The 25,841-nt window shown below is 34.0% G+C and overlaps 1 protein-coding gene across 1 annotated transcript in view; it reads right to left on the reverse strand.

Moving 5' to 3' along the window:
* LOC145695139 (D-beta-hydroxybutyrate dehydrogenase, mitochondrial) overlaps positions 1-25,512 on the reverse strand; it is a 173,526-nt gene extending 148,014 nt beyond the window's left edge. Inside the window, exon 1 of the mRNA XM_081772071.1 lies at positions 24,269-25,512. Coding sequence (XP_081628197.1) covers positions 24,269-24,629 — 361 coding nt within the window. The 5' untranslated portion in view covers positions 24,630-25,512. The remainder of the gene's footprint in view (positions 1-24,268) is intronic.
* Between the last annotated feature and the right edge of the window lie 329 nt (positions 25,513-25,841).

The raw sequence follows: 25,841 nt of genomic DNA on the forward strand, positions 1-25,841 counted from the left end.
ATTTGGTTGTGGTATGTGTTTTATTCTCAAATATTTCCACTATATTAACATCACCTTTACATTCAAATGCACGGTGAGTTTACAACCACACAAAATGTTTACGGGCACAGCAACACAGCTTGCACAACAACAATCCAACGGATGGAAGAGAAAGCGAAAACTCCTTTGCCACAAAACTCTGAACAGGACAAAGCAAGACATCGACTGAGAACAAGGGGAGAACAGGGATTTGTGAGAAGAAAAATAAAGACCCACTCCCCCTCCTAGCTGAATCTAACCAAGAATCGATCGTACCCCATTCCTTTCTCTACCACCCAGTGTTCTCCCTTCCTTGTTCTACACATCTCTTCTGATTCAAGCCTTTCTTTGGAAACTACGAGGCAAGAGGCCTGCAAACGAGCAAACAAAAGAGCTTCTAGCTTCTAACACCAAATTCTATTATAAGACACACGTATCTGCTTCAAGCTCTGCTCTCTGATATATATGTTTCTGTGATAACAAGCCTTGTACAGAAGTTACATTTCGGAAATAGCCAGACGAATTGTAAACATAAAAGCGTAAGTCCAAAATTAAAAGATACATAACCTTGTTCAAGGAAATACATATAAACGATTAATGATTTTGTTTCGTAATTAAAAGATTAAGAACTTTAAATCCCATGACAAACCATGGTAATTGTTTTTCTCGATAGATTTTCTTCAGTTTTACTATGCGAAAGCTGGGATGCTACTGCACTCAAATATTAAGATTCTGTGATATTTCCTTACGAATCTTCCGTGTCATTGACGTTTCCGCTATAAACAAATAATCTTTGCTTGGGGTTCTAAAGCAGGGACGTCATTTCAATTTTAGCTGGAAGGGGAAAGGGGTGGAGATTCTGTTTCTATATTTGTCTTATCTTTTTATTTGTTCTACATCTTAGGCGTCTGAAGTGTCATTACAAAAGTTTAATGTAGATTTAACGATTTTCAGTAATATATTACTATAGAATTTTTAAAAATACATATCATAAACACAGGGGGTGGAAAATTGCTCTCTTCTGCCTTCTTGAATGAGGGTCTTACCCTCAAGTCGGATCACAATATTGATAGTGGATAAAAATCATGCTATTCTCAACCTAGAATAATGTTACATTGTTAAATAGACTGACCTAAATGTAAATGACTGCTTTTCTTTATGGTCGTTTATATGACCCACAAAAGTCATTTGTGTAGTAGTAATAGCACAAACCTGCAGAATAGCCAAGATTTTATAATAAAACCTAATATGCCTTTATGTGTATACATTCTCAAATAATGAAGTGTATTTAAAGTGTATAAGAAAAAGTAGGAACACTGAAATGAAGGTATAGTCAATATTGATTCAATCTTCAGTTAGCTCTTTCACATTTTTTAAAAAAATAAAGATAAAAAAAGTTGAACCAACACTCAAAGACATTCAAATGCAATTCTATTGTTTTTCTTTTTTATTGCTTTGCTTTTCTGCACCTGGATTTATACAGTAATATACGTTAACAATTTTGCTCTCTGCACGCAATACCGTCATTTGATAGTTGGGTTTTATTCGCAAAAGCCATGCAAAGAAAGAGAAGGTTATTTATTTATCTGTTGCCCGCTTCTGGCGAGGAGAAAGTTGCTTCAGCTGCTGCTAGAGATCCGGAGGCAAGGAGACTTTTAACACCAGCAAAGCTCATTATGATTCTTTTCTCCAGGCTGTTGCTGTAAGTGGCCAGAAGAGAAAGGCTGGTTGCTTCATTACGTAACATATTCTTCTGTTAAACCAATGCCCACTTGAATGTTTATTCTGTTCTTAAATGCTAAACATAATACTAACAGCAACATTTTTCTTGTTTAAGAGGCTACTCATAAAAGAATAGTACGGAGAACTAAATATAACTATTTACTACCTTCATAGGCGTTATTAGGTAGACCAGCTGTCTATGTTTGAGATGAGTTACCAATCGCTTCACAAAATGTTGTAAATGCGAACGTTGTAATTGTTCAGCGTTGGATTGACCATATTACAGACGACGACAACATTCTCTGCTTGCAAAATCTGTTGCCATGTGATTTCTTCATTTGGAGGCTCATTAAAAGACAGTTTACGCATTATCATTACCCATATTTGTCCACGACCTTTATGAGTAGATAGTGCATGCACTACAATCTATAATACAGAAGACTCTTCGACAGATATAATCCTTGTAAATTATTCATTGTAGCTTTGGAAAATTCAAGATTTCTAATAAAACTCCAACTGACCAAAGCAATATATATATATATATATATATATATATATATATATATATATATATATATATATATATATATATATATATATATATATATATATATATATATGTATACTGCTTTGGTCAGTTGGAGTTTTACTAGGTATAGCCCATATAGTCATCAACAATCAGGAGAGCTAAGTGAAAAAGGGTATTAACCCTCATATTCCAATACTCCTCACTAACAGTATACTCTGCAAGGTCTTCGATCTTTCTTAATCAATTACATTCCAATCTCTCACGTCAGTTTCACGTGAACTAAATTGGTTACCTTTTCGACCGTGCCTATGAATCAACTACTGTGTTTGCTCTTGTGGCTGTTCTCGCATAACATCAATATACCAAATTTATTTTCTTCTGTGGATACGAAATCACCCCACAACAACCATGAAATGATGTACAGTCAAACGGTTGAAATGAATGTGTTTTTAGAAAAAGAACTACAATGCACACTCACTAACAAAATTTAAAAAAAAAAAAAAAAAAGAGGGAGTAATCATCCAATTCGAGTGCAATTCGGTCAAAATTCGGGAACATCGCGAATGGCCACAAGAGGGTAGCAATGTCAGCAGTAAGAAATTAATTCTTGGTCGTGTCAGTCAGTTGTGTGGCTTGAGAAAGTGAGTGAGCATAGTGCAGTAGACGGCATTACCAGCATTTTACGATTTTCGAAAGGAGCCGCATGAGAGGGTTATAGAGCCCGGCTGAATGTTTCGTGCGCTTGTCTGGTACTGTGAGATATTGCCACGTCACGGTGGCCTGATTTGGAAATCTCCATGAATTTAACGGATCATGTTCAGGTACTAGTTTCAAATCATCAGGACGACAGATGAGGGGGAAAGGACACATTCAGTCAATATTGTAGAAAGGTTCACCGGCGTTACTCCTGGCATCATAGTATGGGGAGCCTTCATGTGTGACTTACGGTCACTAACTTCGACGGCACAACGATGCGTGGGTGAGATTCTGCGTTCGCATGTGTTACCCCTTCTGGCAGAGCATATTTGTATAATCTTTCAACAAGACATGGCTCGGCAACACACGACATGAGTGTCTATGGACTATCTACATCATGTTGAGGTTCTTCATGTAGACTCTCTCTCTCTCTCTCTCTCTCTCTCTATATATATATATATATATATATATATATATGTGTGTGTGTGTGTGTGTGAGAGAGAGAGAGAGAGAGAGTACTTTAAAATTACACTCATCTTCTTCTTTATGAATCAGCTAGTTCTTCTAAACAAGCCAGTTTCACCTCATTTTAAAATTGAGTTATATTTTTACACCTATTATATTAGTACATAAGACTTTTTATATGATCTCACGAGAGAAAGAGAAGGAAGCGATATGATTACGATTAAATTACCAACAACATTTGTAGCTGAAAAATGAAAGAATTTAAAAGAAATATTTTACCTTTTAAATCTTTGATTTTTTGAAGTTCTCATTTTTGTATCCCCTTTATTATCTATCACCTGTATTAAAATTGCTTTTACATCTCACTTATAAAACTGTATCTGATTTCTCGTACGCTTTTCCTTCTATCTTCAAAGGCGCTCTTTCGATTTAGGTTATTAATAAAAAGTAAAAAAAAAAAAAAAAAAAGATCAAGAGAGAATTGAGGAAACTCTAAGTTATTTTCTCTACAGTTAATCCTCAAGCTCACCCCCCATATTTCTGTTCGTTTATATCAATATATATATATATATATATATATATATATATATATATATATATATATATATATATATATGAAAGGAGAAAAAATATTCTTTTAAAAATCCAATTTCAGTTGAGTGACGTGAAGGTAACCAATTCATAAAGTTCTATCGATTTCAGTTATGGAGTTAAAGAAAGGGAGGAGATGAAGAGGGTGTAAAAGAGAGAGAGAGAGAGAGAAAATGAGATTTTTTCACACCCACTCAAAAGATGAAAGAAGAAGAAAAAGAAAGTAGTAGAAAATTCATGTGTTCAATCTCTTCAATCTTTCTTTTTTTTATGAGAGATTATATGGTAGATGATTCAGGAAAAAAAATAATAAAATGCGACATTAATAGCTCCTTTTCAAACAGTTTAAAATCGACTATCCTTCTTTTTCTTCTCTCTTTTCACCTCCCATAAATTATATGGTAATAATAACAAATGAACAGTAGCGAAAAGGAAAGAGAGAAAAAAAAGAGGACGACATTATCGAATTATCAGTTTGTTCATTTCTCCCCACTCTTCTCTTATTTTCTTCAGCTATATTTCTCATAATTTCTGTTCCTTTTTTCCTTCCTCTAGAAAAAAAAATTGATGGATGTTTTCATTAATAGAATATCCTTTACGTCGGTTGTAATTGTTCATTATATAATTTTACTGCCACAAAAATATGAATGACTGAATTATTTTTATTTTTAAAAAATGGAGATCATTCTTCCTTTAATCAAAGCTCATTTACTAGAACTTGCCAATGTTTTCTTTAATATATATTAAAAAAAAGAAGTGGAGATACGAAATGCAGACATCAAAAGAAATAAAATTTACTTTAAAATGTAGTCGGAAGTAAAAATTAATCATTCATTTGTTTTTCTCTTTTTTCTTCTTTGTTTGTTTGCAAAACAAAAGTAATGGTTATATTAGATTGTGCTGTCATTTCTCATTTCAAATCTAAAAATTCTACAAAGAGTTTGTTCATTTATCAACTTAGATTCTCAAAGATTTTAAAAAAAAAATAATTCTGTATTCAGTCTGTAATAAATTAATTATACAAATAAAAGTTAACACGGTGCAAGAGTTTTCTTTTAACATGCCGTAAAAACAAATCATACGTATTTTCCTTTTTTTATAAAAAATATTTAAAAAACAAGTAATGAGAAAGAAATTAAATTAAATTAAAATTATTATCTCTTTTATATTTTTAAAATATTTTCAACAATAACAATTACAAAGAAATTAATTAAATTTGCTAAGTATTACTGGATAATGCTTTAAACAATTTTCGCAAAAAATTCTAACAAGATCTGAATTTGAACTTAATCCGTAGTATATTTTTAAGAACATAAGTTTGTATATTATTAATGATATATATATATATATATATATATATATATATATATATATATATATATATATATATATATATATATATATATATATATAATTAGAGGTATTAAACAACAATATCTTGCAAAGGAAAATTAATTCCAAGTATAAAAGTAACTGAAGGACTATAACTATAGAATAATCGAAGGATTATAAAGTTACAACAGTTAAAATTAATAAACTAATCAAATAAAATGAAGCTATAGCTACATATTTAGCTAAAATTTAACTTAATATAGGAGTTTAAAGGTTAGTAATGATTGTCTTTATAATTAAGCCACAATTACACAGTTCTAATAAACATAGTATATCCATTTATAACGAGAATCGAATGAACAATATCTGACAGGTATTCTCTCTTTTACAGGTATTATTTTTTTTATTTTTACTAGTTCTTTAACCCAAGACTTCGGCTCGCTCTACACTGCCGGTTAAAATCGTGATTAAAGTAAAGTTTTAAACGTTTACACTTAGCTTCTTAAGTTTGTTCACCAACTAACTTGCGGTCACACAAATATTAATGCTCAGGTCTAAATATAGTTAGTCCTATTAATGATAGAATGTTTCATGTGATTTGGCGGTAAACTTTATTAAATATTAAACTATCCGAACGGTAAACGATATCAACTGTCTGTAGTTTATATACTGTGCTCATCTTGCTTATTTGTAATGAGCTTGACATGGAGTAAATAATTGTGGAGTTTATATTAGTAATTACAATCTTATTTACATTTAATACGGTTCTTGTCTTAATAATAAAGAGCGAAGCACATTAATGTCTAGCAACACCATTACTATCCATCTCTCTATTTATATAAAAGAAGTCGTACTAACTGACTGATCAACGCCTAAGTCAAACTGCTTAAATTAAAAACTTTAAATTTGAACAATACATGGGATTTGTGCCGTAAAGACGGATTTTTTTTTTTTTTGAAAATCAGTGTGAAAGAAGTCACGGAAAAATAGGGGGGCAATTATTATATTAAAATATTCATATCTCGGAAAATATTAACGATAGAGAAATGACATTTGATATTTGGACTTATCACTTATAATAACTTAAATGAGACACCATAAAAGTTTGTACTAGCACATACAGTGTTAGAGCAATCCTTGCCCGACCAGAACCAGGAACGTATCTTTCTTGTCGCAAACTGTCATGAGCCCGTTGAGACTAACTAGTGTTGTTGGCAAATCTTATTGCAATGACAACAGACGGATATTCAGGCACAGTCAAATTGCTATTATAATAATACAAAATACATTGTTGCTTAAGAGGCTACAGGGTGGATAAGAAGTTTGATATTGAGAATGTAAAGCTAAAGCCAGATCTAATTGCCGAGAATAACCAGCTTAGATATGTAATTGGTATTATTACTGTCACGTTTGAAGAAGGCAACATGGATAAAAGAGCAAGAAAGTAGAAAATTACCAACAAGTAAATATGAAATACTTAAAAGCCAGTTTCATGATAACAAGCATTTTGAGGTTCTTCCCTTGGTCATATGATCTAGGGGAGGGAAACACCGATTACTAGAAGTGTTTTTTTTTTAAATGAAACTTAGGGTGCCTAAATAAGAAAATATTTCTTTTGTAGCCCTGAAATCTACGACTGAGATGCTGAACTGTTATCTCGATTGTGTAAGTTAAGTTTTAATGTGAAATGTGTAATTTATGTGAAAATTTTTAAGTTATCAGTATTTTAAACATATTATATGTTGAAATTATAAGTTCTAAGTGTTGACGGACTTCTTTGAGTTTATAAAAATAACGTAAAAATGATTTCAAATTGTATATGATTATATATATATATATATATATATATATATATATATATATATATATTTGTATAAGTGTTAAAATTAAGTTTTAAGTGTTTTAGAACTTATTTGAGTTTATAAAAAATAATGTAAAATTATTTTTATATTGTATATAATTTCATTATAGTAAATTTACTGTATATTATTTACATATTTTTCAATGGTGTGGTTATAATAAAGAATGTTTTAATGTGCTCTGTGGTGTGTCTAGAGTTAATGCATGTATAAATCATAATTTTAATACAAGAACGGATGTAGAGGGAGATGTGTAAGATGATCTATTGGGTTTACCATTTGTGAAATACTGTAAATCAGAGACATGCCAGAGAGATGAAATTTGATATTTAAATTTCTTATTCAATACACCTGGTCATGTGCCACAGCATTTCCGGATTTTCCACTTTTAACGGGAGAAGACAATTTTTAATTTTTTCTCAATATAGGCCAATATAAAAAATGATTGAGGTTTTCTGTCTCATTACCTCCAGACACGTAGCCAAGGGCTGGGGGGGGTCCGGACCCCTTCTTCGAGACCAGAAATGAAAAAATTAGGGAAGGATTAATTGAGAAAAAGAAGGATCAGCTTTAAAAATAAACTACAGGAAGTTTTTGGTTACTCTTTCTTATGAGGAAATTTGTATTACTTGCAATACATGGTTGCGAAGTGAGCGATATATCCTGGAAGAGTCAGGGAATTTGAAATTTCTAGAAAAGTTGCGGAATTCTCAGAATTTCTGCTACTAGTCAGGAAGATTTTAAGCTTCCGAAAGCATAGTGACGTTGTGTAACAGCGTGGACATTTTTTATCATAATTTTTCGTCATCGTATCCTTGCAATATCAAACATGTTATTTCAAAAACAATTTTCTACTGCTCCTTTAACTTGTCATTTGAAACAGAGAGGAGTTGACGGAATAATAAAAACAATTCTGTTAACATTTGATTCAACAGAAAAAGGAACGCAGATATTGCAAATATTTAACAAGAGATTATTGAGTATGTACTTTTTATAATAGTGAATATGTACTTTTTATAATAGTTGAGGTCATAATGAAAGGAAAATTGTTATATTTGACTAAATAGAGGAAGGATGTAAATATTGTATAATCTTTTTCAATACTTTTTTTTTTTTTATTTTACTCGAGATTTCTTCATAGTTTATTAAAATACTTACCAACATATCCTCACAAACCAATATGTGTTGATAGTATAGTAGTTTAGATTGATCGAGTTCCTGGGTCTTCGGAATTTCATTCACGCTCCTCCCCTCCCCCCTCCCCCCGTTACGAAATTCTGGCTAAACGAACCAGTATATGTTCCAGTAAAATTGTTTAGAATGATCGAGCCCCTGGTGTAATGACCACAGTATTTCATGTCACGGACCCCCTCCCTCCTTCACGAAATCCTGGCTACGTGCCTGTTACCACGGGAGAATTTCGAACATAGCACTTGAGCCGACATAGGTTTTAACAGCTTCACTTAGATTAAAAGGGGAAAAGGATTTAAATTTTTCGCAAAGATTAAGGTCATTATTCATCTCGTGCGAAGAACGAGTTTCTAGTAATTTTCAAATAAAGGCAGGCAAGAAGTGAACGTAGCAGAGAGGCGATTGTTAACTATTAGGAATTAGCGTTACTCACAGACCGAGATGCTTTTGTACAAATATATAAACAGATTATTATATATTACTTTGGGAAAAATTGATTCTTAACAATTAAAATTTTCTTTCATTTTAGTGTCCACTAATGAAAATGATACATCGGCAACCCTTCTCGGGCTTTCCTTTTCTACATCATATCGTACGACCTATGCAGCCCAACAAAGAATTGTGTAGAATGTGTTGCATAAGCTTCAGGTATATAGAGGCAACTTGCACTAGTATACACAGAAATTGAACATCATTACAATGCGGTAAAACTTACGTACTAAAACTTTTTTTTGGATATACAGTGTTATTCTAGATAATAATGTAAAAGATTAATCAAAATAAAACTTTCCCCTGCGAAAAAAAAAGAGCAAGAATAAATTATGTCCACCTTTAAACCAGCCTTCACGTTGGACTATCAAATGAAACACCAAATATTGGATGACTTGTGTGGAATATATTAAGGCCGGAGTTTTTGTGTTATAATATAGTTATAACATTCTTCTGTACATCATTTTCATGTTAGTGTAGTAGCACGAATGAGCTATCTTAATGTTACTGCCATTGTAGTTTGGATTTCACTTTTGGTAGTAGGTCCATATCTTTCGTAGCCTCGGTGCTGGAGCGGGGCGGGCGCTAAAATTCATTAGCAGCTTATGTAACTATCTTCCTTTGTTTTAAGTTTCAGAAGAAAGATAAATCTATTAACGAGTGTTTTTCCGATAAAAGAATGGCCAAAACAATTCTTGCGTTGAGTTCGAGTTGCTATATTTTGAGTCCTTATGCAACATCGAGTTTCTCGACGACCGAACCTACTTAATAATGTGGACTCCAAACCATGAGCAGGCCGGTGCAGTTGGCGAGTTTATAACTATTATTCAAGATCAACTTACACAGGATATGCCATTCCCTACCACACAATGTCTCATCCAAAATAGAGCTGGATCACATGACCGCACAACCAACAATTCATGCACTTCAATCAGAATTGAAATCTGATCTTATGATTTGCCCTAGTGGGAATGTGGAAAAGTAGAACTACTCTACAAGTTCTTACTGTATAGCCTGAATGACGAATTAGAAAATTCCGAAGTAAAGTGAGAGTTTATGGGCATCAAAAAATAAAGAATATGTGTTGAAAAATTATGGTGAATATTAATAATACTTTATTATTGTTGCTGATATCATATCTTATCATTTTGGTGTTTACAGTTAATTTTTTACATTCTACAGAGATCATGTAAAAAAAATGTATCTATTCAAAGTTGGTTAAATTATATTGGTAACCTGCATTAGAGCTTATTACACCAACTGGTTTCTAACTTGCACTTTTTTTTTTTTTTACATGCTTAGTTTATGACACACTTTAAAACATAGGTGAGTATTAGTAGCAAGAAGTTGAATTTGATTGGTTTGAGAATGTGTTTTCATTACCAATGAAACAAAGTTATTACCTGGTTATCCATCGTCAACCGCTTAAAATCATTGAAATTGACTTCGCTGCTGCTGAAAACAATGAGAGCCAAAGTTATTGTCTTATTTTTATTTTTTGCGAGAAAAGAAAACGATTGCCGTCAGCTTATGGTTCAATAGCTGTATAACAGTGCTCCAAAGTCTTCTCTCGTGTAGAGTCTATATATGAACTACCTACAAGACGCAATTTTAGATATGCAACGCCTCGCCATTCCCGCTTTATGAGCTATATAAGACAGATTTTATGAGCGACTGGAAACTTAAAAAGCTCTTTGCAAAGAACTGTTCATTGACAACCTGTTGTTTGTTACATTTTTCGATGAAGTTAAGCGAATAGACCCTTGTCTCATAAAGTTTACTAATAAGTTCTTGTTTCTTTTGTTTGTGAAGCAAGCGTAGTTGGGATTTTATTAGATACCTAATACAGTGATTTACGTACTGTATAATCTTATGATTCCTTCGATCAAGTAAAACTGTTTTCTGTTTTTGTTGTTATTTATTATGATAAATATTATTATGAATATATGGTACATGAATACGACTATTATTAATTAATAAATTTCACTGCACTAACTTGTTCTTTCAATTTTCCTTTGTGATTTTCGTGTATTAGTAAATTGCTTTTTCAAAATATTTCCAAGTTGATGGAATAATGCTTTATCTAATGGAATGTACATAATTGTTAATTTAATAATAATAATAATAATAATAATAATAATAATAATAATAATAATAATAATAATAGTAGTAGTAGTAGTAGTAACACTTCCAAACTTTATGAATTCAATACAATACTAATTTAAACTTGTAACCTGTAACTTGAAGAAGTACGTCCATATACTAACTACTAGTTGCAGCACAGGAATAAGATTAAAGATAGATTCTGTTCCTCGGATGCTGAATCTGTATCGAAAAAGCTATTACTCACTGTTCTTTTAATCGTTTTTACTCTATAGAAATTAACATTAAAACTAGAAGTGGTAATTGATATTTATCATTTTAAGTTCCGATAAAGTAAAAGGAATAAAATCAGAGATGAAACACATTCTTGGCACTGAATGCAAATAAACATAGATTTCCACAACTTCTAGCTTCAACAGATAAATAAAAGTCGATACAGGACTCATTCTTCGGATACTGAATCTGTAACAAAACTTTTTTTTTAAAAAAAATATCCCTTACTCTTTTTGCTCTATCGAAGTAAGTTATGAAACCATAAGCACTAAAAAATTCCAACTTCTGATTTAGGTGGAGATGGAATGTTCTCTTGAGACATTTAACCGATTGAAAAAAAAAAAAAAAAAGATTGTTCCTATCTACTACCGTTGTTTCTAATACATAGCGATAAACGTTAAAACCGCAAAAGTCGATTTCATCACCTCTGGTTTGAATAGAGAGTCAACGGAAGAGATTTATCCTATTTTTGAATCGTTTGCTAAAATTGCTTATCGATATCATTTACAATTTTTGCTCTCTAAAAATCAGTATTCAAACCCTCAGTACTTGTAAAAATTTCAACCACTTCCGGTTTCGGTAAAGTGTTGCAAATGGTTATAGTACGTTTTCTTAAGACAATGAATCTATTGCAAAATCCTCTTGTCACTATCTATTACCGTTTTACTTCTATGGTGATAAAGAATGAAATCGTAAATGGTTTATTTCTACCACTTCTCGACTAACAAAGGGTTAGTCTAGGATATGAAATCTATTCTTGGGACAGTGAATCAGTTGAAGAGAAAAAACGATATCTTGTAGTACAGCTTTTGATCTATGGTCCGTATTGGAACCGGAAGTAATAGTTAATTTCTGTCACTTCTGGCTTTGACAGAGAGTTGCGAATGATGACGGTTTGTTTCCTTGAGACGCTGAATCCGGTGAAAAACGTTGAGGCCGGAAATGATTAATTTCAACCACTTCCGGTTTCAATAACAGATGAATGGAGGAGATGAAACATCTTGGGATGTTGAGCCGATTTGCAAGAAACTACTTCTTGATATCTTCTGCCTGTTTTGCTCTGATATCTGTCGACAAACAAACAGATAGATAGACATTACAGTTCTATAAGACTGCATAGCATAATTTGAAATTCTAACATTAGACTAATAGAGAGAAACTATGGCTCAGTAGCAGTGGGAGTGGGCAACACCTACTGATCAGAGGCGTTCGGCTGCATATCTAAAGGCGCAAGTCATCACAGGTGAACAGCATGGAAGTCTTTGTGTCCACGACCCTATCGTGTTGGATTAAGTAAAATCTCGCATAAATTTGACTTAACAAGACAATGAAGTGGAGAAGTTCCGGTTGGGGCGAATTTTACAACAAAGTGGTAGAGATTGTTCATCTTTGGTGTGAGTGTTCCTGTAAACCATTCAAGTTCCTAATGTGAGTATGGGTGTACAACATCGTGTTCGTAGATTTTCCCGTTTCCTACCACATTCTCATTCCACCAGTGGTTCGTTTTCCCTGTCATACGTCTCCTTGACTAAAGATAATATAATTGAGTTCCTATAATTTTCATTGAATGGACTAGTAATAACCTTTTAGATAACGTTTAGCTTTCCCCCTATAAAATAAAGTAAATTAAAATAGACGAGTGTGTTGTGTTGTGTGTCTTGCAAATTGATATACTTTCTCCTTGGAAGAATGCGGAAGACGAGGCAAGAAGTAAGAAATTGTCGCTGACTTGTTTCGTTACTATAGCAAACAATGCAATTTCGTGCATGCACTCTGCTTATACACAAAACTTGTTCTAAACATCGTCTAGTGACCTTTTACGGATGTCTCCTTTTTCTTTTTCCCCCCTCTGTTTGCTTCTTTTATATTGAGTACGTAACAAAAAAGGTGCGCTTTTGTTGTTTCTTTCGCAAAATCGTGCAACACGAAACCTGAGTTAAATAAAGGAGAAAATAAGGACTTTTGATAGAAGAGAAACTTCCAAATGAGGTTTCAGTGAAAAGGAAGAAGAGAAAATATGGACAGGCATAATCGAAAAAGAAATTATGTAAAATTAGAACGTTTACCCAACTTCTAATTTTCTTATAAATCACGTTTGTAATAACTAAAATGAAATATTCGAAATAACGATTCATCATCATCTATTATGATCCTGAAAATTATGTAAATTTCTAAACATGCTCAGAACAACGTAAATAAGACGTTACAATATATATAAACTTAACCTAAACACGAAAAATGAGCTTCATCAGTAGAATTGAATACACCCACTAGTGTTGCTTGCAAGACGAGAAATTCATCGTCTCGTCTCAAAAACGAGGCGAGAAGAATATTTTCAAGTACGAGACTAGACAAGAAACAAGACAATTCTCGTCTTCTTTTTGAGAGGAGACATTTCTCGAATCTCGTGAACAACACTAGTTCACTCAAGTTTTAGATCTCATGTAACACTGTTTTTGTGTTACATGATTCATATATTGAAGCTATAAATTGATAAAAATCATTGTATGAACATAATGAAGAGCAATTATCAACGTTTAAAGATATGTAATTCGATTACACGTTATTCTCCAACAATAAATATAGTTTAAACCTTTTTTTATCACACTGTTCGTGTACTTTTCATCACTTGGAAGGATTCTGATAACTCCTAGACGAAATCAATAAAAAATCAGCACAGTCAATATTGTATATATAAATTTACAAAACAAGATGAGTAAACTTTCAAGATGAACTAGCTTTTCGAGAATCGAGACGAAGTGAGAAAGAATTATTCGAGAATCGAGACTAAGTGAGAAAGCAACGTTTGAAAATCGAGACGAAGTGAGAAAGTATTATTCGAGAATCGAGACGAAGTGAGAAAGCAATATTTGAGAATCGAGACGAAGTGAGAAAGCATTATTCGAGAATGGAGACGAAGCGAGAAAGCTATATTTGAGAATCGAGACGAAATGAGAAAGTATTATTCAAGAATCAGGACGAAGTGAGAAAGTATTATTTGAGAATCGAGACAAGGTGAGAAAGCATTATTCGAGAATCAAAACTAAGCGAAAATCGAGACGAAACGAGAAAGTATTATTCGATAATCGAGACGAAGTGAGAAAGTATTATTCGAGAATCGAGACGAAGCGCTAAAGTATTTTTCGAGAATCGAGACGAAGCGAGAAAGTATTCTTTGAGAATCGAGACAAAACAATACTTGTACAAAAAGTTGCGAGACGAGACAAGAAAAACTTATTTCTCGTCTCTTGTTTCGTGAGCAACACTTTATCAATAATCATGGGGGGGAAAAAAAGGAAATGAAATCCTTAATTTAAGGTATCTAGGTTATGCCCTTTAAGTTAAAGGAGACGGATAAGTATTGAAAGTGAATGATTATGAAATACAGTAATTGGTGGATGACAATGTAGGAGAAAACAGGAGAAACCCCCGGAAAACGATGCAGTCCACCATATTTTCACATAGCCTGGGGTGTTGAATTTCTACTGGACTCGATTGGGACAAGAATATAGTACATGCAAGTTTCTCAGAAGAATTACAGAGATACAGAAAATAATGTACATCGATCAAGTAGTTAGTAAATTTTAATAACCAATATTACTTAGCATCTATTAATTTCCTGATTATTTATCAAAGTAAACATGTGCATAAGGCAACGCACAATGACTTTAATCATAAAATAACTACATTAAAAGTGACATAATTCTTTGTTCTGTTTGGTTTGAACATGGTTACAATGATTTAGATCGGCAGTGCTCTTTTTATTTCTAGACACTTTGTTCGTTAGGCCTTTTGATGCTTATGACAATAATAATTTTAGGTTGTATATCATTAAGCATACTGTGTACTGCAGTCTTGCTACGCTTATAATGAAAGGCTTGATGGGTATATACAGTATTTTAGTAGCAATGTCTTGTAATACGTTCTTCTGCAGCATCTATCTTTAACGAGTTCTGTTTATCGATATTACTGTGTATATTTACCTTAGATATTTACAGAAATCTTTAAAAAAAATCACCACCAGATTTGATCAGAATATAGAGGATCTAAAGTTAAGAACCGAGTTCGTTGAAAGAATCAGTGTTCAAAACCAAAAGTAGTTTAAATAAACAATTTCCGGTTGATCGCCATAGGGCAAAAACTGTAATAGATAACGAGGAATTTTTTTTTCAATCGATTAAGCGCTCCAAAAATGCATTTGAGCTTCATCCTCGACTCTCTAGGAATAGCAGAAGAGAGAGAAATTCATTAGAACTTTTGATTTCAATATTGATCTACAGAACAAAAACGATAAACGGTAGCGAGAAGCGGTTTTCTGCAATCAATTAAGCGCCCCCCAAAAATATATTCAATCTACGCTCTAATCTCTACTGAAACCGGAAATGATAGAAAGCTACTACCACTTTCGGTTTCAATATTGAGAAAATATAATGCCATACAAACCAAATTTCTTCACGTGGTGTACAAATGACATTGCTACTTGTAATATTTTTTAAAAAAAATACTTTTTAAAAAAAAATCGATTTTCTCAAAAACTATTCATAAGAGTTTATTGTCAAACGTGTAATTTTCTTCAGCTCCGTGAATCTATCGATTCATATAGATACGTACATATGTGATATCTTTGGGCTTTTTAAAATTTATCACACGATAATAACGTGATATTAATTATTTGACATAATCTATTCTCGTCATAATATCCATGCCTTAAAATTACTATTATTCAGAAAATACTAATCAACGCATTTCTACAATTGAAAACAACTTTTAACGTGTGTGGTCATACATGTAAATTTATACTCTAACACAAAAAATACGTTAATATAAAAATGTGAATTAACCTTGCTCTATATGTGATATTATGACATAGTTTTCTCGGTAAAATGTTAGTTCTATTTGCAGTTGGTTTTTCAGTAGCACAACGATTAGTATGAAAACAGAACTAAATATTTCTAAACGAATCAGTCAAGGAAACGAAGCATTTTGCTGTATAAATTATTTTTCAGTATGAAAAATGCAGCAGAAAAGCCTCATTTAACACGTGTTGGGCAATTTAATGAGGTTTTAAATTACATAAAGAAAACCCTCTTTCAGTGCTTATGTTATTGATTTTTCGACTGACTGACGTGTTATGTTCTACGGCGAAAAAAAAAATTTACGCCCTTTTTATAGCTATATCTATTATTATACCAGCAGTAACGTTATATATTTCACTAGGACAAACTGGAAAGACTTTATGAGTTCATACTCAACATTACTGTTTTAATATTATTATTATTTACTAGTACTTAATTATTGCAAATGTCATCCAGAAAACTAGTCTCAATTGAGTCATGAAAAGCTTAGTAATTAGCGTAGGTCATAACTCGAAAGTATGCATACACAATAATACTGGCTTGATTGCTTTGTCTAAGACGGAGAGGGAAATATAATACATTGCAATAAAACACGTTTTCTCGTCTCCTGCTGACCTTGTATTATTCTTCCTCTCGTGAGCTTACAAAGCTGCTAATTATCCACGAAAAGAATGTAGTTTCGTAATCCTTATAAATAGACTGCAACAAAGGATGTGTGGTTATGCCGAAAGGCAGGTGTGTCATCGTTGTAATTGACGACAGCAGGACATCAATAAAAAACGAGACTTATACACTCTATTTATTCAAATATTAACCTGACATAGTCGACCTTAGCAAGTTGAATTATTCACATTTAAAATGTTTATACCGATACACACCACTCTCTAATATTAAAGGGATCGGGTTCGACTTCTTGTGAGGGCATTCGGTCGAAAAAGTGTAAAAGCTTTTTCAGTCCAACCATCGTGAGTGAGGTTTTCCTGGGGTTTCCTCATTCACACCAGGCAAATGCCGGGATGGTACCTAACATATAGGTCCCAGGCCACTTCCTTCCTTCTCCAATCCTTTCTTTCTTCCTTTTCCTCGGATAGTGTGATCGTCGAGGGACGTCATCCATCATAACATGGCCTTAGATGCCGAAAGCCCAGAAATCTAATCCTAATTTAAGATTAAGGCTTTGTGCTAAAGTCAGACACACTTTTTTTTTCTAATTTAGCGAATAACTGAAAGAAACGTTGAAAATTAGATGAACGGACAAGGTATTAAATGTCAGAGTATTGTATATTGGTATTGGTAAAAAGAAATAGAAAGGAGGGTAATGAGAGTATTGGTAAAAAGGAGTATATTGAAGCAGGAGTAAAAGTGGATCTGAAAAGGTAGGGGGACGCATGACCTCATGCCGTCCCCTGTGCCTATCTTTGCCCATTGTAATTTAGTTAGAAAGTGGGGGGACGCCACGGATATTTCCTGGAAGTCGGGGTACTTCGTCTACCCCTGTATTGAAGGATATTTCGAAAAGACGAGATAAGATGATTGGATTCATTATGAGTCATGGAGGAATCACGTTAGTAGCTATGCAGGAAATTACAGAAGGAAAAATTCCTAGAGGAAGACCGTGAGTGAAATATACTAACCAAATAATATAGAAGAGAAAAGCTACAAAGAAATTATAAAGTGTAGCTCAGGATAGGAAAGTTGCTTCAAACCAATCGAAAGAATATTGACGTGAGATAAATTTAAAGACAATGAACATCATCAAAAGTCTAGAAAGTGAGCCAAATATAGTATCCGTAAAATGATATTACATGAATTTATAGTCTTTTTTTCAAAGCTCTTTTGTATAATGTAAGAGTTTGAGTGTCCAAAAATGTTGACATCATAAACTGCGCAACCACATTTCTGCTATATATATATATATATATAAAAAAAAGGCATGGAGACAATTCTTTGATGCATTGTCAGAAGAGACAAAACAAATTTCAAAGTAAGTCGACATAAGCCCTTAATACCTCACGAAATATTGTTTTCCTTGACAAATGTACGTCTCACAAACTAAAAACAGCCAAGAAGTCATACACCAAACAATTAGTTTATTTAATAGTCTTTTAAAGGTACTACCTGAATCACTTTCTGCATTTTTGATATCCTTCGTTGTCTTCTACTTGTTCATTAAAAAAAAAAAATTAAAAAATAGGAGTGAGTGTGAAAGAATGGATTATGGGGTGTTTAAATGCTCATACGTATTCCAATAACTGGCAGTGAAGTTCAGCTACAAGCCCTTTATATTGACACTACTTGACAATTGGACTTTTTTTTTTTTAATTTTAGAAATACTCCCGCATCCATGATTAGTAACTGTTTTTGTACTATAAAGATGATCCAGATGTTTCTGCAACGAATCTAATTAATTATCATATAGTGCAGTGGTGACTTCATGAACAAAACATAGTTTTCAACAGTAAGAGTTGATGTGATTGAAGTCATATTAAAGTGTAGTTTCGTGTCATTGTTTCAGTGCTGAAAAAGAATATTAAATGTCAAAGAAACACGCCTCTTCAACGCAATTCAACGTACAAAGTAAGAAAAAGAAAAACCAAAAGAAAAAATATAATCTTGTTTATGAGATTTACATACATTTGGTTTGTAATTCGTATTATTAGTTTATAACGGCTTATGATATATAAATAATTAGTCACTACATAATTCCGGTTTTCATATGATAAAATGATACTCAAGGTCGTAGATTTGACATAAGAACATGAATGAAGCAGCAATGGGAATGGAATACTAACCCACCGATAATGAGTTAAGAATGCTTTCGCGGTTCTTCGGCATGCTTAGTGATTTTAATAAATTAGTAACCAATTTCATTCATAAGAAGCACACATGCAAGAATTAAGCAAACTAGATGCAATATAACTTGTTGAACTCTGATTTATTGCAATTTATAACTTTTAATTTCTACTACAGTGTCACGATTATTGGGATAAGATATTGCATTCCTCGCTTGCAATATTGTAGCTTCTTAGCATAAACCATTGTCATTTAGCTTTTAACTTTCAGCGAAGTATGTCTCACTTCGTAGTAGGCTTATAGCCGCTACTGTTCACATACCACTTCAAGGTCGCGCATATAAATGAATTGTTTGCATGTCTTTGAACTACACTATCTACACCATCGCCATAAAGTATGTTAGATACGCATCAGTTAAATTCACACAAAAAATGCCAAACAAATTAAATTGAAGCAGAATCTCCCTCATGCAGAAAATGAGACCAGTACAATACATAATCTGATGAATCAATACAAAAGTTATTTGATTGTGTTGATTTATATTATTAAATTTCTCACGATTTCACATAAAGCATCAAATCACAGGACTTACGGTCATCTAAATTTGTCCTTGCTGCTAATTTTTTTTTTCAGCATTTATTCCAGCGGAACACATTCTTAAGTTGTATCCAATTAAAGAAATCATCTGATTAAAGAAAAGTCGATTACCCTATCCATGTTACTATTACAATCACCTTCTACTACAGGGTATGGAAACGGTAACGAAGATCGTGGTCTTAATCAGCATTGATTAATCCAAGATTTGACTCGTAAATGTAAATTTGTCCAGCTGAACATATTGTATGCTTTATATAAAGATTTCTCATATTCTTTCCCAGAAGTGACCGTCCGAAGGTTTACATCAGTTTGTCCCAGATTTGAGTCACAGGGTTGCCTATCCTACAATTTGTAACAGAATGTTCCCGAGTTGTATATCTCTATGTCCCTATAGTTTCCAGAAGCGATCGCTCTAAAATTTATATCAGAATGTTCAAAATTCAATAATTCTAGAGACGACCATGCTGAGATTTGACAGGGCATCTAAAATTCTTCCTAAGGAATGAGTGTCCTAGAAGTTGTACCAGCATGTCGCAGTATTAGAGACACCCATTTTAATGTTTGTATCAGGATGTCTAAGATTTGTATTCTGGGCTTTCTTGTGATTCCCAGAAATGACTGCGGTAAGATTTGTATCAGTATGTTCCGGGCTTTGTGCTCCAAGACAACCAACCTTAGATTAGAAGTAGGCCTACAGAATGATATAGGTCTAATTCCCAGTGAAGAACGCCAAAAGATTTTTTTTTAAAAAATTAACGTTCTACGATTATGCACCGAATCTAAAAGAGAAGGTGATGAAGAGATGAATGATAATGAAGGAGTGACGAAAATGGGAAAAACGGGAGAAACCCGAGAAAACACCTATCTACGGTATTTGTCCACCAAAACATCCACTTGACAGGAGCTGGGACAGAGCGGTAAGCGTTCTATCACTGAGTCACTGCAGCTCCAACACAAGATTCGTTTCAGTATAATCTAAATTCAATTTCTTGAAATGATCACCTTTAACCCTTTCACAGAGGAAGTCGACTTTTGTCGACAGAAACAAAATTTCCTTAACATGCGAATGTCGACTATACTCGACGTGTTTAACTTTGTTTGTCCGTATCTTGGCTTTGTCGAGAGTAGTCGCCAAAGTTGTACCGTTCATTTTTGTTTGTGTTCTATTGTTTTCGATAAACAATAGAAATCACACAGAAAACCTTTGGCGACTACAATCGACAAAACCAAGATACAGACAAATTTTAACACGTCGACTATAATCGACATTCGCAGGTTAGGGAAATTTTTTTCCGTCGCCTTCCACAGTGAAAGGGTTAAGTATGTTAGCATGTTACACTATTATTTTTAAAAATTTAGTAGAGTGTTAAAGATAGGTTACTTACGAGACAAGATGGTGGTCTCGTCTCGGTAAAGTGTATGTTACTGTTGAAAGGCTTGTATTTCACGTATCTTGACAAAAAAAATTCAGTGCCTTGTCATCTCGTCTCGTGGTCAACTTTCGCTTAAAAGTTCATTCCAAGAGATTATCTTGGGATTTATAAAATAATAATAATAAAAAAAATAATGAAAGTGCTCTTTGTTAGGTTTCCAAAGGTATTCATTCTAAAATTCAATTTAGACACACAAAAACACACACAAAATCTGTGGTAGTACTTTCAACAGAGGATATAACCTAATTCGTTCATTCGAAGTTTTGGTATATTTGTTTCATTGTGAAACACTTCACACTTTAAAGATAGAAATGTACTAGGCTCTGGTCACATAAAATCAAACAATAAGCCGTTGTTTTGTAACATGCTAGTAAACATACCCAGTTACCTAGTAAGAATTGCAATATAACGTTACTTTTTTTTTTATCTACTTATCTACCAAATATACTTTTTTTTCTTTGCTGGCTACCTAGGGGTCAACCGTTATTCTTGAGTTTAATAAAACTTAGAATGTAGACTAAAAATTACGCATGTACGAAGTATTCACCTTTTAACCATTTTCCGTGAAGGCCGAGGGGCGGGGGGAGAGTGAAGAATGGCTAAAATGACCATTAAAAGTTGACTGAAGTACCGTAAGCATATCAGTCTACAAATCGATTACATTGGTGGAGTGAGTATGACCGAATCATAATTAATTATAAAAAAATTATAAATTAGGTAACTACATTTCGATGAGAATTGAAGACCAAATTAACCTCCTTATAATTATTTATGAGTGAATAAAAAAAGATAACAGTGATATTTGTATCGTGAAGAAGGAACCTATGAATTATTACTTTTTTAAAACTTTGTTTTACGTTCATGTTGTTCTCTTTGCAAGGCCAGTGCGAATCAAATCAACGACCATGTACCTGAAATGTTGTCTTAGCTGTTGGAAACCCTTATCATGGTGATATATTAATTAATATGTAAGGAAATATCTTGGCAATGAAGCCATAATGACTATTTCTTGTGTATATATAGTAGTATCTCTAATCATATTCTCAAGCGTGGGTCTTCTATAAGACCCCAGCGATGATTTACACAGATGACCCATATATGAAGAAAATATGAACCAGTACGTCCGCCATCAGCAACAACTCAAAAAGAAATGAAAAGTCAAGAGTATATAACGTCTTATCTCCACAGGAGTGCATACGCCGTCTGTGTAAATCTTTGCTGAGACCTTATAGACCCCATGAATACTGTCTAGGGCTAACTATAGTTCTCTAAATTCAAATTTGCCATACACCTTTCGAATTACAGGGAAAATAAACTGGCAATCCCACTCCTACCTCAAACAAACTTGCATAAAGTCACACTGACACTTCATTTTTACAAATTACAGGATGTTTTCTTTTTTTTTAAAAAAAAAAAACAATGAAACAATTTGGCTCTGGTATTATTTTTCTGAAAAGGATAATCATACTTTAACATAAGAGTTCCATAACTGATAATGCTTCGAAAAATGATCACGGAAATTCTCTTTTCAATTAATCCGCAATTTCATCCATCATCCGCAAAGCAGACAAGAATTGTGAGCAAGGGCGTCCATCAGGGGGCAAGGTGGGGCGCTTGCTCCCCTAGAGGAAATCGTACTTCGGAATATCTAAAACCCAATTGAATTTTTACATTAGTTGCAGCAAATTTTCAACCTATATTTGAAATGGCGCGTATACTTGCCCCCCCCCCCTTGGAAACCACAATATGGGCGTCCTTGATTGTGAGAGAATCTTGACAAATTCGAGTGTTCACTTTACATTTATGTATTTCAGCAAGCAGATTGCACAGAGGTAGAGACAGAGAGAGAGAGAGAGAGATGAATGTTAACAGTAATTATGCTAATCTGTATGAGACGAGAAGAGACAGAATTTCGTGCCAAGACACAGAGCTCTTCCAATAAAATATAAACTTTCCGAGATATCACTTCTTTCAAGATATTCTCCCGAGACGGGACAGTCTGAACTTTTGTCTTGTACTAGGTAACTCTACTATGTTGAATTTTAAATTATGATGAATAAAAAATAGTCTTTGTAAGAATTTTCAACGTAACAACAAATTTGATATCAAATTTTATAACTGAAGAGATTTAAAATCCTCAAAACATCTTGTTATGTATACTTCACAATTTGAGAAACGTGTTACATCCAGTTGACAGATAATCCAGTTAGTAATTAACAATATCACAAATACATTAGTATGATCTCCAAATTTTGATATTCTTTTTCTTTCTTTCTTTACAACAGGAAAATGGGCAATTTAGTTTCGTGACTTTTTCAACTTCTCGAGTGTCTATTTGAAGAGGTGAATCTCTCTCACTACGAACCTTTTGCAATGGATACTAAGACTCTATTCGGCGCGGGAAACCCGGGTTCGATTCCCAGTGGCAGTTCGTGGTTCGGATAGCAAGATAAGCTGTAGATCCACGACTTATATAGCCTCCTCGGTGTTGAAACGTACGCTAAAATCAAATTCAACCAATGAAGACCCTGATTGTTTTGCAATTAATTCACAAACATTTGTAGAATACTACTCAGCAGTGGCGGATCCAGGGGGCGATCACCCCCCAGAAGAGGAAACTTTTTTTAAAATTTTATATATAAATAAAACCCATCCCAGAGTTTGGTGCTCTTAAAAGTAGCTCTAAGTATAAGTATTATAACCCACCGTCCCCCCCAGAAGACCGTCCTGGACCCGCCCCTGCTACTCACCTATAAACATTCAACGGAAGTCGAATAGCGATATATTTCAAGACAGCTAAAAGACGCAGGGAATCAAGAGAGAGTAATGACTCTGTGGTACAGCGTTCACCTCTGATGCGATGAAGTCATTAGTTCGATCCTGGGTTACGATTTTGATGCAGGGCCGGCGCGAGGGGGGTCGAGCCGTGCCACCGCCCGGGGCGGCAAGTCTGATGGGCGGCAAAATTTGAAAAAAGAAAAGAATACAGGGGCGGCAAAATTTGAGAAAGAAAACAATAAAAGGGCGGCATGTGAAAGAACCGCCCAGGGCGGCAAAACTTCTAGCGCCGGCCCTGTTTTGATGTCAACATCATCATCTCCATGAATGTTATTAGGTTGTCCAGTTTTCTTCCACATTTCTTGTTCTACAAATAGTTTATAGTGATTCATAAAATTAGGACATAAAAGTATAAAATGTTATAATAAATGCATCTGACGCATTATAAGGAAACTGTAAGCTCTTTATAACTGTACATATATTTTCAAAATTCAAAGACATTCGAAAGCCATATTTTTAGTAATAAATTATAAATGTCCTTACCTTCCTCTCCAGCAGGAAGATGCTTCCTCACAAATTCTACAGCTTCATGAAGATGGTCCTCTCGAGTCACATCCAACGTGAGTATTCTCAAGCGAGGCGATGCTGCAGCGGCCAAAATTCGACCAGCCTCTCCTCCGGGGTCCCGGAAACCCGCAAAAACTCTGAAACCAAGTTTGTCGAGGTGGTGAGCAAGTTGAAGTCCAAATCCACCATCGCACGTGGTGACGAGCACCGAGCGATCCCCCGCCTCTACCCTTCTACCACAGACCATGTGACGGGCCAAGTAGAGAAGTAGAGCTGCGGCTATAGTACATAGTGCCACTACTTGAAGGGCAAACACCCATGCAGTCTTATCCTCCATGATTAGTTTCACTAACAAAAATCAAACAGCTCAACAACAAAAATAACACTTTGATTACACAAAGATTTTGCTGTAAGCATTCACTAAGTACACACACAATTAGTACACTTCCACAGGGTGTCAACACCAGAAGCACTAAGTACACAAGCACACTAGATAGTGATGTTTTGTTGTCGATCAGAGCTTCTTCAATACTGATCAGCTGATATAAGAAAAGAAGACTCCTCAAGGTACTGAGTTTTATTGCTCAGTATAGGCGCCGCACTTTTTTTTCCTTCACAGTGATGATCCCGATTAGTGACTAGATAACACTAATGTACGTTGTTGATATGAACGCACATTGTATCTTCTTGCTTACCGGATACGTTCACTGTTGAGTAGGCAAGCGGGGGAGGGATACGGAGAGAGATAATGTAATTAAAGATTTTGTTAGATGTCTTAACGAAGGAGGAGGGAAAAACAACGTCACACTTTGTTTGAAATGTTGGTCGACTTTCCAAAACCTGATAGTTTCACTTCACGTAATCTTAGAAATCAAACTGGAAACTGTTAATTAGATATATTTAGAGAGCGATATCGCAAAAGAAACGATTAGTATTGTCAAAACCATACAGCGAGTTGGACGTCGTCAGAGAGAAGAGATTGCCGCGCTGCCAAAGGGGTGTAACGCAAACACTTAACTTCTTTCTGTCTATATTACTGAAGGTGTAGTGAAGTTAACGTATGTAAAGAGTAATAATAAAAGACACGCGCTTGCTTCACTACATCGCGTGTTGAACTTCTAATGATGAACGAACCAACCGGGGAGTAACGACTACAGCCGACTTCGCTCTTGCGGAGTCTGAGGCACAACTGAAACAAGCTATCGCGTCTCCTTGTACAATTTCAACTCACGAGGACTCTCCCGCCAATGGCTGAAGTAGGGCGATGGTCGGTTACTCCGTACTGGGAGGGGAAGGGTGAAGAACACACACAAAAAATATAGATTTTATATATATATAAAGAAAAACTCGTGGATTTGTTGTAATTCATCACACTTAAGACCAGAAGGTGCAAGTGTGAAAAAAAAAAAAAAACTTCTATACCTGGCAGCTCACGTAGAGAATTGATTAGGTATCGTGATCAATGCTTCCTCCACAATCGTGTTGAAAAGAAAAGCATGTTATTTATGTTATTATCATTGTCTTCGAATATTATAGGACTGAAGAAAAA

Source organism: Thermobia domestica, chromosome 9 (genome assembly GCF_964235325.1).
Source record: "Thermobia domestica chromosome 9, izTheDome1.hap1.1, whole genome shotgun sequence".
Taxonomy (NCBI): Eukaryota; Metazoa; Arthropoda; class Insecta; order Zygentoma; family Lepismatidae; genus Thermobia; species Thermobia domestica.